The sequence below is a fragment of the Eurytemora carolleeae genome, unplaced genomic scaffold (genome assembly GCF_000591075.1).
Source record: "Eurytemora carolleeae unplaced genomic scaffold, Eaff_2.0 scaffold281, whole genome shotgun sequence".
Taxonomy (NCBI): Eukaryota; Metazoa; Arthropoda; class Copepoda; order Calanoida; family Temoridae; genus Eurytemora; species Eurytemora carolleeae.
Window position 1 is genome coordinate 285,165 of NW_019396255.1, and position 15,914 is coordinate 301,078.

Consider the following 15,914-nt stretch of genomic DNA (forward strand, 5'->3'; position numbering starts at 1 on the left):
GTCAAGACGACATTTGATAAATTCTTCCGATGTATTCGTTATTAAGGGTTTCACTGTAAACCCCGATTCACAACGGTTTGTCTGATGAAGTGCATTAGATTATTTAAACGTCAATGTTAATAATCTTGAAAATTAATTATATTTAACTGTGGTGGCTTGCGCATTTCGACTCTAGGAGAACACTTAATAATTATCAAAAATAAACCCTTTTAAACTCAGGGAACGACAAGCTTTCACATTCTGCTCAAATATCCGAAGGTTTGAAGGGTACAGTTAAAGTGAATCGGACATTGTCTCATGTGGATGGAGGGTCCCTTGTAATTACGCTAGCAGTCCCTTAAGTAATATTTTAGCTAACACAGAAGTTGTGAAATCAAAACTTTTTAATCGGTTTTACTTTTTGGAACCAAACAACAAATGTTTTTTTTTATCACAGATTGCACTAAATTTTTTACCCCTGGTAAATTAGCTGTTTAGAAATGGAAAAAAATTGCAGAATAAATTATATAAAACAAACAGATGAAATTTATCAATTATACAATACAGTTGGAGCTAGAAAACTGTATTGTTTTCGTTCTATCTTTGAAATTATTTCTCTCTATGGATTTGTAAATTATAAATTGTCATTTAGGAGATTTCTGAAAACTCTGAAATTCAGAGGTCCAAACTTTTGTATGAAATATCGATACTCTTCAACTCTTGCTCTGTATCCACTATTTTTGAGGGAAAAGGGACTGAACAATAGATTTAGGATAATTACAATTGAGAATATAACGTAAACATTAATCATCTAAAAATGTACTGGTTATACCATCGTACTTTTTTCTAGAATATGTGTTGTGTTTAAAGGGACCGTTCACTTTCTTGGGTATTTTCATGGTAAACTTTGGATTTTAGAATTAGCAAGAAATTATACAAAGACGACTTTCACTCTCAGACAAACCGTTTCTAGATTCCAACTCTTCAATAAATCACGGGGATTTCTGGGGAAGTAGAGAAAACGTATCAAACAGTCAAATATTTGAAAAAAGTTATATTTTGAAAATAGACAATTTCAAAATACATTATTTTTTAAACTAAAGATATCTACAATTATAAACTATTGGATACTATAATTTAATTAAATATTTGAAAGGAATTGAGTCTTTGCCACAAACTCTGATTTTTTAATCCCAATATCTTTGCAAACCAGTGTTGTAGACCTCAGATATTTCAAACTATGAATTTTCTTAGATCAAATAATGATATATGATACCTTTGCGCTGGAATTCTGAATGATAAATCGGCTTTTTCTCAAGCAACAACTTTGAAAAGTAAGACTAATACCAATGAATAACTAATATAGGCTATTTAGTTTACTCTAAAATTACACAAATAAGTGAACGTTCCCTTTAAAGAAGAACACAAAACACTGTATAGTGTAGTCCTGTATCTGATTGAATACTTTTTTCGAGTTATCGGCACACTATTGGAAAACGTCAATCTTTAAGACGACATTTATACTCGTAGGGAGATAAATGTGTAACGATAACTCATTGATTTAGTTTTTAGTCATCCTTAGAGGTAACTTTATAGCCGGAATTTCTATCAACGGTGGCTACAGATTTGTTTCCAGAGGGAATTTCCCCCCAAGCTTCCAGGTGAAATCCCCCCCCCCCCCCTCCCATTAAGCCAAAACTGAGTCTGACTCGACTGAAGGGATTCAGAAATTAAATTCTTTCGTACTCTTTCAACATTGACCTGAAAAACATTTTTGGAGCTATTTTTCAAACTTTTTTTACATACTGGGTTACCCGCAAAGAATGAGACTGTATAGACTACTAAAAACTCTACCCATTTAGCGATCTGAAGGCTGTATTTTCTCTTTAAACAAAAACTAAATGACTCAGCAGTAGAAGAAACAGAGTCCGAATTTAAAGAATTTGAGCCGCGGCATAAATTTAAGAAAAGGCTCAAATATGGTAGGTTCCACTTAAAATCGTATTGAATGTTTCAAGATTTAAACCGGCGCTCAAATGAAACCGGTTTTTGTGGGATTTGAGACATGGCTCAAATTCATTAAATTCGGACTTAGGTTTAATATCGAAGGTAACAAAAAAGATACTTTATTCTAACCTTAAGTTGGTTTCTAAAATTCAAAAGGATGTCGCCTGTTTACTAGGAAGTGGGTGGGGGTTTGAAACCTATGGGATAATATTTTAAGACAATAGCTTGAGAAACCAGCATCTTGCCCATCTTGCATCTTGCGCTTGGTAGTAAATTATGATTTTTGCCATTTTTCCCTTTAGTTGAGTAGACCCAATCAACCATTAGAATCACAAAACCAAGCAAGAACATTCCGTGGTTCTCCCGAGTTTCTCAATCAAAGTTTGAGGCAAATGTGTCAAATGTGGCAAATCTTATACTCAAATATATTTTACTTTGAAATTATTTTCTTAGGGTTCAAACAACTTAACAAACATTTACAACTTTTCACCAACTGTCATGTTTCATGGGACACCCTGTGGATAACGTTCAAAGATTTAGCCAATTTGCACATTAACACGTTTTCTTAAAAACAGGGTATTTTGGCAGAGAAACTTCAGTAGGAATAGTGTTAAAATAGATGTAAAACAACATGTTTCGTAACTACAGATATATTCTGAAAATAGAACAATTGCTTTCTTAGGGGTTCTTAATAAATAAACCCCGCGTACTGCATGAACAGATTAAACGTCGTATTATCGGTATTGAACCTAGTATCGGTGGAGAGTTCAATTCCTTGTGTAGATACATAGCATACATTACCAACCTATATATACTGTTGTATCTATGGATCAGACATACAAACTAACAAACAGAAAAAAATATATCACAACTTAATATATAGATGCTGTTGACTATATCCTGAAACTTCTTCTTTAAACGACGACATTTGACAGATTCCTTTCATTAGCTCTTTTGCTTAAAAGTTAACGTTTCAATAATCACGAATGAATTTGCATTTTCTTTATTTATATTATATATACAGGGTTACCTATAAAGGATGAGACTTTAGAGACGGGTATATAACCGAATTTATCTTCCTTATACTTATGATTCTCTGCAACTGCAAAGCGAGGGAGGGAGTCCAGAGTTCCTCAAATAGTAATCACCGCTACCCAAATCTGTGTTGCGGAAAGTGCGCTCCTCAATTGGTAATCTCCACCACCTCAAATAGTAATCAGCCCAAAAAAGTATAAAATTAAATCGTTTATTTCTTAGAAATAAGACCATATTGACCTCTTTTGATGGCCCTATGGTGTACAATATTGTTAAAGCTTTCTTTATTGCTCCTTAGTTTCGAAAATAAATCAATAAATATGCCATACTAAGTGCTAGAAATATATTACGTTTTTTAGTTTCAAGTTTCGCTTTAAGAATGTTTGCGGCATTTTCCTCTGAATGTTGTTTTAAACTCCTTATATAGAGAGGAAACTTTAACCCATTATTAGTGGACTAAATACTTTATTCTCAGTAGTTGGTGTGATGAGACTAATTTTTCAAAATTTTATGTTCTTTCTATGCATATAATTAGTTTTGTTGTAGATGTTGAACTCAAGTAGGCGAATACAAAAATCTAAACACTGTAAAGGTTTTTTGAAAATATCTTTTAAATGGAGATGGATATTACTTTGCGTGGGATGAGATGAGATGTTGAAAATTGTCTTAAAAGTGCATTAAATTCAAATCACAGAAAACAAAATTTTACGGTGATTACTAATTGAGGTGGTGGAGATTACCAATTGAGGAGCGCGCTTGCCGCAAAACAGATTTGGGTGGCGGTGATTACTATTTGAGGAACTCTGGACTCCAGCTCCCTCGCAAAGCTTGGACTCGACTCGTTGTCGTTTCATCCAGTCTTTATAGGCTAATCCTTACCCACAATATCCTTTGTGGTGTACAGGGATTACCAGAAAACTCTGGAATAGAAAGTCGACTTTTAGACTCAAGTTATGACTTAAAATAGTCCAATGAACATGAGGCACAGCAATTGTGCGGTGTTAAGAGACCCATTTCACACAATTATTGATTTAATAACTTACAAGTGAGGCTTTTTGCTTTGAAACAACATCAAAAAAACTTCAGTATTGCATTAAGTCGTCTTCATATTCTACGGTTTTCTAGTTATCACTGCGTATGATTTTTTTAAAACTCCATTAAAATTAAAATGGAGTTCAAGTTCATATTTTCTTTCTGACAAATATTTTAACTGATGAATATGATTTAATGTCAATTAGGGTGGCACAAATACATGTTTTTTTAGAAGAATCTGAACCAATTAGAAAATTAACGCAAAAAATAAGAGGATTGGTTGAATTTTATTTGCTCCCATCATTTAACCCTATCCTGATTTGGCTATTTTTGTGTAATATAGATGGGGGGGGGGGGTTGTGTTTTCCACCCCCCTCCTATGAATTTGCCCTTAGAGTTGAGATAGGGGAATGTGATACATGTCCCTCGTTTAATTTTTCAAGGCCTGCTCATTTAGAAAAATTGACCTCTAACTTTCATGGTTAGGGTGTTATGAGAGTTTTGAAAAAGTTCAAAAAGTATGCCGAAATTTTTTTCAAAAATTGTTATTTTTACTTTTGACAAATATTTATATGTGACACATGTTTGTTAAAACTTAACCCTAAACAATATGGGGGGGGGGATGGAGCCCCACTGTAGTTTTTTTGTTCTAGGACTTTCATTTTTGACTCTATCATCGTGAAATTTTGTGACTTTTAATGAAAAGGAATTTAAAGGATTTTTGTAAATTTTTTTAATGCATAGGGTTTGGTACAGGGCGGTAGAAAGTCCGGTCTTTGTAAAAAGCAATCTAAAATAGCCCATCACTTTTTTTGACTAAAGCTAAATATCTAAAAACTATATTATTGAAAAGCCCTTAAAAATGTGTAACACTTTGGTATTTGTTTAAAACAAACAAATTTTTTTTTTTCATTTTTCTGACCCTTTTTTTTCAATGAGCTGGCATTGGCAAATTGGGCTATACCCATATATTTTAAACCTATACCTATTCTCTATTTTCTAGGAGGTCTAGGGGGGGGGGGCGCCAAACTTAAATTTATCAAATTCGGTCCCTGTTTTTTTTGCCTATTCTGTATAATGCACTCATTTTTGTTAGATTGAATGGCTCTCTTTTAATGTGAATCCAAAAATGTTTGAATGTTGTATTGTGTATTGTGCTGAAGTGTGAGAATGTGTATAGTTTTCAATGGTATGAACAGAATACTAAATTCTCAATAAACTTTTATTGGTTCTCAACTCAATATAGCTGTCATATCTTCTCTTTTAGAGCAAACTATCTTCTTCACAGTTTTTCTATTCTTTAAAGACTAGGTCAGTGTATAAAATTGAACTACAAATTTGATCATGTCTGAAATTGATCCTAAAACCTATTCATAACCACAAATGGTCCTAAAACTTGATTAAAAGTATACTATTTCATTAGGACTACATTAATCTTAAAACTTGATCAATAACCACAATCAATCCTAAAACTTGATTACACCTACCATTGATCCTAAAACTTATTCATGACTACAGTTTATCCTACTCTACAGTTGGTCCTAAAACTTGATCACATAACAATTTTATCTAGTATCGGAGTACCATTGAATTCCATCAGAGTGCTATCAGAGTACCATTGGAGTACTAATGGAGTACTATTTAAATACAATCGAAAAACAATTGGAGTACCATTGGAGTAACATCGGAGTACTATCGAAGTACCATCAGAGTACCATCGGAGTACCTTCTAAGTACCATCTGAGTACCATCTTGGTACCATTGGAGAACCATCAGAGTACCATCAGAGTACCATCAGATTGGCATCAAAGAACCATTGGAGTACCATCAGATCACCAACAGCGTACGATAGGAGTAACATCCCAGCAAGACCAACCCCGCCTTCAAGGAAACCTTAGGCGTCCCCCGACTTCCCTAAGTTCTCCCTTTTCTTCAATATTTTCAAAAAAATATCAAATTTCTTGTAACATGAGAAAAAATCATTAAAATATTTTTGAATTTAGATGGCATCCGGCTTCCCATTCCTTCTGCAACCTGTTCCCCTCCGCCGACTTGCTTGAAGTCAGTGCTAATCCTAGTTCAGTTTTAAGATCCTGATCATATTTCACAAACACATGTCTATAGAATCCCATGAAGTCCTCCTCGACAGCCTCCTGAGGCATTGCTCTGTTTTAAACACCGTTAAAAACAGCTAGTGACGTGGAGAGATAGATAGACAGACAGATAGCAACATATGGACTCCGGGACAGATGAGAACCCATTAGAAATATGATATGGTCGATATTTAGGTCTAGGACCTCTCTCCAACCTTAAGGTTCTATTTACAACTGATATTGAGGAAGGACCTCACTCCCACCTTAAGGTTCTATTTACAACTGATATTTAGGTCTAGGACCTCACTCCCACCTTAAGGTCTATTTACAACCAATATTGAGGTTGGACCTCGATCCCACCATAAGGTTCTATTTAGAACTGATATTGAGGTTGGACATCACTACCACCTTAAGGTTCTATTTAGAACTACTATTGAGGTTGGACATCACTCCCACCATAAGGTTCTATTTACAACCGACATTGAAGTAGGACCTCACTCCCACCATAAGGTTCTATTTTCAACCGATATTGAGGTAGGACCTCACTCCCACCATAAGGTTCTATTTACAACCATTCATTCAAGTAGGACCTCACTCCCACCATAAGGTTCTATTTAAAACTGATATTGTAGTAGGACCTCACTCCCACCATAAGGTTCTATTTTCAACCGATATTGAGGTAGGAACTCACTCCCACCATAAGGTTCTATTTACAACCGACATTGAAGTAGGACCTCACTCCCAACTTAAGGTTCTATTTTCAACCGATATTGAGGTAGGACCTCACTCCCACCATAAGGTTCTATTTACAACCGACATTGAAGTAGGACCTCACTCCCACCTTAAGGTCTATTTACAACCAATATTGAGGTTGGACCTCAATCCCACCATAAGGTTCTATTTACAACCGATATTGAGGTAGGACCTCAATCCCACCATAAGGTACTATTTACAACTTATATTCAGGTAGGAGCTCACTCCCACCTTAAGGTCTATTTAAAACCGACTTTGAAGTAGGACCTCACTCTCACCTTAAGGTTCTATTTACAGCCGATATTGAGGTAGGACCTCACTCCCACCTTAAGGTCTATTTACAACCGACATTTAGGTAGGACCTCACTCCCACCTTAAGGTCTATTTACAACCAATATTGAGGTAGGACCTCACTCCCACCATAAGGTCTATTTGAAACCGATATTCAGGTAGGACCTCACTCCCAACTTAAGGTCTATTTACAACCGATATTTAGGTAGGACCTCACTCCCACCTTAAGGTTTTATTTACGGCTTCCTCATTAGCTGCATTGCCCGGACTTTACTAGCGCTGTAAACCCCCGACTTGAAGCCAAATCAAGGCCTCGTACCCCCAACTTGGGGTCTGACTGGGATATATCTGAGTACCATGGGAGAACCAACAATTAAAGAACCATCTGAGAACCAACGGAGTTAAAACTATCAGAGTACAATTGGAGAGCCATCGGAAAACCATGCACATCAACATCTTTTTTGTTGGTTAGAAACTCTTTCATTTCATTGAATACCAAACTTTATTCTTTTTTCATCGAAAAATTGGGGGTCTTTTAAGAAAAGTGTTTGAAGAAAAGTACGCCGATGACGAAGACTTGAATTGATAGAATTTATATATTCATGCATCTAATACTATTCTAAAGAAACCTAAATTCTAAAGTTTTTAAATTTCCCGGATTTAATAAATTATCTGTAGATTTCGAGCTTAAACCTGCATTTAACTTTTCAATATATGCATTTTCAGAATCTGAAATAAATCAGGGTATTAATGTTTTAATGGAGGATAAAAGAATGGAGAAAGATTTAAAAAAATTTATTGGGATTTCACGAGGAGCACAAAAACATTTAGAGAGATATGAACAAAATTCCAAAATGGGGCTAGGATTTGAATTTAGCTCGATGATAAAGTACTTTAAGGTGGTTTAAAATGACGGAATTATAAGAATATATATCGATACATGACATGTAAAAAGCTAGAGTAGGTTTCCATTTACAGGGTTACCCCCAAAGGATGAGAATGGAAAGACGAACCAAAACTCTAAGAATATGCCGATTTAAGAAGCTTTATTTTTGGTTTTTGCATTCAATTAAGTAATTTGATCGTTTCCTAAATGAATAACCCTGTATAAAACTAGAGAAAAGGTTTACATAAATACGCAGTTATTTAACACAATAGTGAGTGTTTTGTGCTAAAAGTGAACACAAATTAAAGATATTAAATTGTTTTTCAAAAGTTATTTAATCATTTGTTGGATAAAAGGATTTTTTATTGAAATAAACCTGAATTTGTGAATAAGTTACGAATCTTTTTGTTTGAAGAATAGTCAAATTTTCAGATATTGTAAAGTATGTTTTTTTTAAGTGCGACGGATTCCCATTTTAGGCAGTGAAAGGAACAGGAAACCAAATATTTCCAATATAAAATATTGAAAAAATGTGAGCTAATGTCGTCTTTTGTTTCATCATAAGCAAAGAAATAATTTAGCATAAATGTTTGCATATCTAACCCATTAACTCGACAATTGATTGTTAGGATTTGGGATAAAAATTATGAATCATTAAATGGAATAAAACTTCAAAGAAAGAAACAAATGTTTTTATTTACGACATTTGTTTACGATCTTTAATATAGACCAAACAAAGTGCGACTAATTTGCGTAGATTTTTCGGTTCTGCATTTTTAAAAGAGAGTCTTTGGGTTTACGTAATTTTAATCTTAGACCTTCAATTGTGTACAAGTTACAGGATATTTATTTTTGTTAATACACACATTCAACCAAGGTTATAATGCAAAGCATTTAATTGCAGTTGCGTATACTCTGCGTACATATTGAAACCAGTTCTCTCTGGGCGGAATTTGTAAACAAGAATAGATGCATCAGTGTTCGTTTAGTATCGGAGTATGACCAGAATATTTCAATGATTTTTTATGCGAAAGATGGATCCCATGTCAGGCTTCGACATCCGTCTTGTGTTTACATCACCGCCCAGAGACAGTTCACTGCAGTAAAAAAGATACGTACACCTCAATTATTTTCCTTGCATTATAACCTTACATTTAACTATCTACCTGACTACGTTGAGACTTAGTTTCAAGAACATGTACGTTAAAATAACACTATTAGGTTACATTAAATTGTGAATTTAAATTTCCTATTGTATTCAATAAGAAAACGGTTTGAGAATATATAGTTAATCCGAGAATATTGGTAACACATGCTAGAAATATACAAGGCACTATATCCGAGCATGTTGGGAACACATGCTAGAAATATACAAGGCACTATATCTGAGCATGTTGGGAACACATGCTAGAAATATACAAGGCACTATATCCGAGCATGTTGGGAACACATGCTAGAAATATACAAGGCACTATATCCGAGCATGTTGGGAACACATGCTAGAAATATACAAGGCACTATATCTGAGCATGTTGGTAACACATGCCAGAAATATACAAGGCACTATATCTGAGCATGTTGGTAACACATGCTAGAAATATACAAGGCACTATATCCGAGCATGTTGGTAACACATGCTAGAAAAATACAAGGCACTATATCTGAGCATGTTGGTAACACATGCTAGAAAAATGCAAGGCACTATATCTGAGCATGTTGGGAACACATGCTAGAAATATACAAGGCACTATATCCGAGCATGTTGGGAACACATGCTAGAAATATACAAGGCACTTTATCTGAGCATGTTGGGAACACATGCTAGAAATATACAAGGCACTATATCTGAGCATGTTGGGAACACATGCTAGAAATATACAAGGCACTATATTTGAGAATATGTTGGGAACACATGCTAGAAATATACAAGGCTTTATATCTGAGCATGTTGGGAACACAGGCTAGAAATATCCAAGGCAAACAAGTCCAAAACACATATTAGAAATATACAGGGCACTTTAACTAAAGTTTATAAAAGTTAACAAGGTTGAAATTGCCGTAAAACTTTTAAACTTGGTTGACTGACATATATTTTGAAATAACTAATTTAGGATATACGTGTCACATGATCACTAAATTATCAATAGACTTATTATATATGCAAAGGCGGTTTTAGGGGGGGGGCAGTCCATTACCCCCCCCCCCTCCTGGATTTTTACATAGTAATTTCTCGTTTAAACTGTAATCTTTATTAATGTATGTAAATAAATAATAAAGTTTACTTAAGAAAGTGACCACACTGTAAAATAAAAATACATATTATAAATAAATAAAAATAAAAATATTAAGGGTAAAAGATTGTTCACAAATTTGAGAGGAATCACTTAAAGTAGGAAATAGTAATGTATTTTTAATTATAAGAAACATTTACAAGAGACATTTTTCGTTAAAATCTAAATTGACAATCGCAAATGACCTTTTGTGATAAAAAAGCTAGTGAGAGTGTTCTTTTTCTTAAAATATGTCGATATGGGCATCAAAAGATCCGCCTTTCAAAGCCATATTTAAAGGAAAAACAATTTTACAAAATAATAAAAATAGGGAATATTTTGGAATTTGGTGATTTCCCTAATTTTTCCACTTATATGCTTCTAGATAGCATGTTTGAATATTTTTACAAACTGTTTACTGCGTAGAATTAGGCTTAGCAAGGGGATTTTTTTTATACCATATCGACGTATTTTGAACGAATTAAAAATTTCCTTGTATAACCAGTTTTTCGGCCACAAATAGCCATTGGCGATAGTCAGTTTTGATTTTATCTAAAAAGGCATTCTGAATGCTGCTTAACATTTAAAAAAAAAAAACATTAAAAACTAAAAAATACAATCGTGATAACCCAAGTTTTCCACTATGCTGTACTCGGAATATCAGGAATATGCACATTAGTCCAAAGTCAAAACGTATAAAATTTTTATCGACCACTGAAACTTAAACTGTAAATACTGATCAATGCTCTGATTGAACAGGTCATCTATTACCACCGACAGGTTGCTCAACCTGGTAAGAATGGCTATGCACTTAAAGAGACTGATCTCAATTTCGGACACCAGTGTTTTGAATGCCTTTATTTCAAGCGGCCCAAGAAAACTAAATTATTGTAGATTGGATTAAAGGATGAAATTTTTTATTTTTTTTATTTTAATGAAAAATTTCTTTATTTACTTTCAGCATTCTTTTGGTTATTTTTAAATCTAAAAATGCACATAAAGACTTCCTGCAGTCTACTGCTAGAAAAATTGACATGATTTCAGAATAATACCAGGAAATAAAAAAATAATTCTCCCTTCATTAGAATAATATTTTATTGATAATTTTTTTCAAAATCAGCCTACATTTGGTCAATGATGCAAAACAAGAAAAATAAAAATGGAGATTTTAAGAAAAATAGAGATATCAAAAAAAAAGAAGCTGCTATCATTTGATTATTTATACAATTTTGTAATAGTTTTTTTTAAACCAATATTCAAAAATTAATGTAAAAAAATGGATTATTGAGACATTTTTCTATTCTATACTATAAATAAACTGTAATTTTTGTCGGGTTAGGGCGGTAAATAGAACTTTTTAGCAAAGGAGGGGTGGGGGGAAATTTCTTTTTATAAGATTACAGGGGGGGGGGAATAAAATTTATATAGAGGGTTAAGGGGCGCGGGTAAAATTTTTTTTTACCTCCTCATGACGCATTTAGGTCTTATTTTGCAGTAGTATTTAATTATTATTTCTGATTTAAAATCATTTTCAGTTTTAACTAGTTTTTGATATAATGTAAACTCGCATAAATTTTAAAAATTTTCCATGGTAATTGTTTTCGAAAATAAAACAATGTGTTTTGATAATTTCGGTAAAAATGTTGTTGGGGGGCGTGGGGGGGGGGTAATATAAAGCACTAGCTGGCCTTACGATAATTATGTTACTTACCCTTTCCAGAAGGTAAGGGGGCCAAATATCTCATTCCCTCACTTTTTATACCCAGCACCAACATTATGAATGATATAACATTATCTTGCCAATGTAAAGATAAAGCTTTTAAATGTTCGATGATCGATTGGTAAAAATATGGTATTCTGTATCCTTTATAAATCTGTCAACTAGAATGAGATTAAGGTTGGGGCCGACAAGGACAGATCAATGAGATACGAATTGATTTCAAAGGAACTGAGTTTTAGCCACAAATTCTGATTTTCAAATCGCTATATCTTTGACACCTGACGGTGTTAGCCTTTTGATATTTCAAACTATTATTATTTGATCTAAAATGATTCATATGAGATATCTAAGGTCTGACATTCAAATGCAAAGATATAGGGATAAGAAAGTCAGAGTTTTTGACAAAAACACAATTCCAACATTAATATTTATGCATAAAAAGAAATGAATCTGTAAAAGTAAGGAAATTATTCTAAATGCAAGAAATGCATGTTCAAATGTAACCAAAATTGAATATTCATGCATTTAAAACATGTAACCAAATAAATACTTCATTTTAAAACTTATACTAATTATTTTAATAAGGTTTATTAATTTTCTTGACAAATGTTCATATTATCAATCAGAAAATCTCAAATCTCAAGATTGAACTTTTAGAATCAATCTGACAGAGTTTTAAAAATTGAGAAAAATCTGCAGGAGTTAAAATGTTAAAATAATGGCTGCCGAAATATGCTTAACCCTAAACCTGCTTGAGAGGGGGGGGGTGTTGAGAACCTTAAGTTGTGTTGCCCTGGAACTCTCATTTTTGACATTATCACCTTGAAATTTTTCGACTTCTAAGGAAAAGAAATCTAAATAACCCATAACTTTTAAACAACTTTTTTCTTTAGTGAGCTGGCCAATGGCCATGCATTACAATCCTATACGTTTACTCAAAGGTATTTATCTTTACATAATATCAGATCCCAAAGCCTTTGTAGGGTTTAGTTCACCAATTAGTTTTTCAATCATTCGTGAGGTAATTTCCAAACCAAGTATAAACTTTACCAAAGCTGGGAACTCTTGCATTGTGGATATCGAGATCACATGCTTGATCTCAATATTTTCTTAATCTACAGATTAATTCGATACCCAGTTAAGTGTCAAACAGTTATGCAGTGAACAACCAATCAGAAGTCGGGAAATTTTGCGTACAACCAATGAGAGAGTCATAGACATTGAGGATATCAAAATGATATCAAAATTGCCCTTCGTGGATATCGAAATCAAGCTAGCGCGCATTTAAACTTTAAAAGAAAAATGTTTCAATACAAGTTAAACAGGGAAAGTTAAGAATAAGAAAATCAATGAATTTGGTTCATATGGAGATACGGTGGTAAATATTATTTCATGTGTATTTGAGGAGTTTGTAATCTACAGCTACAGGTTTGGGGATTCAAAGGAGACTTACTTTTCAATTCATTCTCCAGGGGTATTTTAGAACTGGGGGATTCATTCTCCAAGGGTATTTTAGAACTGGAAGATTCATTCTCCAGGGATACTTTAAAACTGGAGGATTCATTTTCCAGGGGTATTTTAGAACGGGAGGATTCATTCTCCGGGGATAGTTTGGTGCTGGAGGATTCATTCTCCTGGGATATTTTAGGACTGGAGGATTCATTCTCCGGGGATAGTGCAGAATCATTCTCCAGATGTATATTAGAACTAAAAGCTCCATTCTCAAGATGCATTCTTGAATTGGTAGATTCATTCTCCAGATGTAAAATACACATGGCCTCCTGTGTCACCTTTCTAAAGAGAAAAAAACCGTAATGAAAACGAGAATTTATTTTTGATTTCTCCTAATAGTGAATATTTTTTAAGAATTATCTTTTTATCAGGTATTGGAGCAAACGCTTTCTTTTCCTTCCACGCTTTTGAAATAGAACAGTGGTTTATAAATTTTAAACGATTTTGAAACAGTGGTTTATCAATTTTAAACGATTTTAAAATAGCTGTTTATCAATTTTAAACGATTTTTCAATAATTGTTCATCAATTTTAAACGATTTTTCAATAGTTGTTTATCAATTTTAAACGATTTTGAAATAGTGTTTTTCTTCTCATACAACAAGCAAGAATAATGTCGGTAAAATTGGAAAAAGATATAGTCCTAAAATATCTCAACACTAAGAAAATTTTCTAATTGTTTTTTATCTGACTAAAAACTATCAAAGAAAAGGGTTGAAATGTACCTGCACCTAAATAATTGCTCCGCTCCATATTCTTCAACTGTCTCTGGGATGTTTAAAGTCTCCGACACAAGTCTTGACATTCTCCGGTCACACTTCCCACCGATCCTGTCCTTCTCTAGGTTTTCTGGTCCACTGGCAAAGGTTGGGGGGTTTTCCATGTCTTCTGAACTACTGGAGAAGGTTGGAAGGAACTTGTTCTCTGATTCTGAAAGTTCTCGAGCTCGTTTATAGGTTGGAGGAGGGGAGAGATGATCTAGTAGAGTAAGAGAAGGTCTAGTCTTAACAACCTTGTTCAGAAATAATTAATTCTTTAAAGGGAGTGTTCGCCAAAATGAAAGGGGGTATAGGCGAACGGCGAAAAATAAGCTCTTTTGATCGCTACAAATATTACTTCTACCTGTTGCGTCTATAAGGAGAAAATTGTTAAAAACGACTCATGCTGAAGAACGTAGCGTCCATATAACTTTAGAAAGTTGCAAGATTCAACTCGGATCGTAAAGATCATTCAAATACAAACAATAGTCATCGATTATTCTTCGACACATTCGTATATAGTTAATTTATATCATAATATTTTAGATTAAAAAAAAAATAATATTTCGCTGGCGCTGGATTTTCGAAAATTCCTGGAAAATTTAAGAATATCGTCTTCACATACTTTTTAATTTAACGTAAAAAACTATGGGGGGGGGGGTTAGGGGGGGAAATTAACCCCCCCCCCCCCTTCCATGCTAGATAAGGTTAATTTGTTTTCAAACAGTTACTTGAAATTATGCCCACAATCGACATATACCCAACAACGTAACAAAATGATGTATAAAACAATTAAATACTAAATTATCAAATTTAAGAATAATAATTGTGAAATTTCATGTTTGTAAATAAAATATAATTGTTGAGACATTAATTGTTTTACCTGTGAATATGTTGGCGGAAGATCTTTCTTTGGATCAGAACTAGTAGGTTTTGTATTCCAGAATACTTGAAGCAGTGTTATATTCTAAAATAAATATTTTTTATTTCAAATTTTATTTATCCTGAAAGAACGTGATCCATTTTTCGTATTTTTCTCCTTAAATTTTTGTTTCATACATTTATATTGCATACTAGACCTATTTATCACGAGAACTGACAAATAGAAATTAGAATATAAATATTTATGTCAGGATGAGTGCTTTGAAGTTTTATTTATTAAAATTTTAGATAATGGAGCAATGGGTAGATTTTGGAACCAAGCTTAGAGCCCTAGCTAGAGGTCATATATCTAAAAAATGGCATGCCATGGGTGCTGAAAAGCTATTTTTTTAAATAGATAAAAAGTCATTAATCAGAAACAAAAAAGTTGTATTTCGAACCGCTGAAAATTGTTTACCTTTATAATTCGATTTTTAGAATTGGATTTATTAACAATCAAAAAAGATTTTTGCTTCTTGCACATTTTTAACCTTGTTTCTTAATAATAAAAAGATCTATGTGAAAGGAACTGATATTTTGGATGTTTATATTTGATGAATTTTTATGAATTTCGTCAGATCAAATAAACTAAGTTTATCATAAGGGTGTTGAGGAGTTTAAATGTTAAAATAATGCCTGACGAGATATTCTTAACCTT

General features: G+C 33.4%; 1 protein-coding gene across 1 annotated transcript in view; it reads right to left on the reverse strand.

Moving 5' to 3' along the window:
• Positions 1-13,445: 13,445 nt before the first annotated feature.
• LOC111699475 (uncharacterized) overlaps positions 13,446-15,914 on the reverse strand; it is a gene marked incomplete in the record, with an annotated part of 7,284 nt that continues 4,815 nt past the window's right edge. Inside the window, 3 exon segments of the mRNA XM_023470169.1 lie at positions 13,446-13,860; positions 14,303-14,589; positions 15,219-15,302. Coding sequence (XP_023325937.1) covers positions 13,452-13,860; positions 14,303-14,589; positions 15,219-15,302 — 780 coding nt within the window.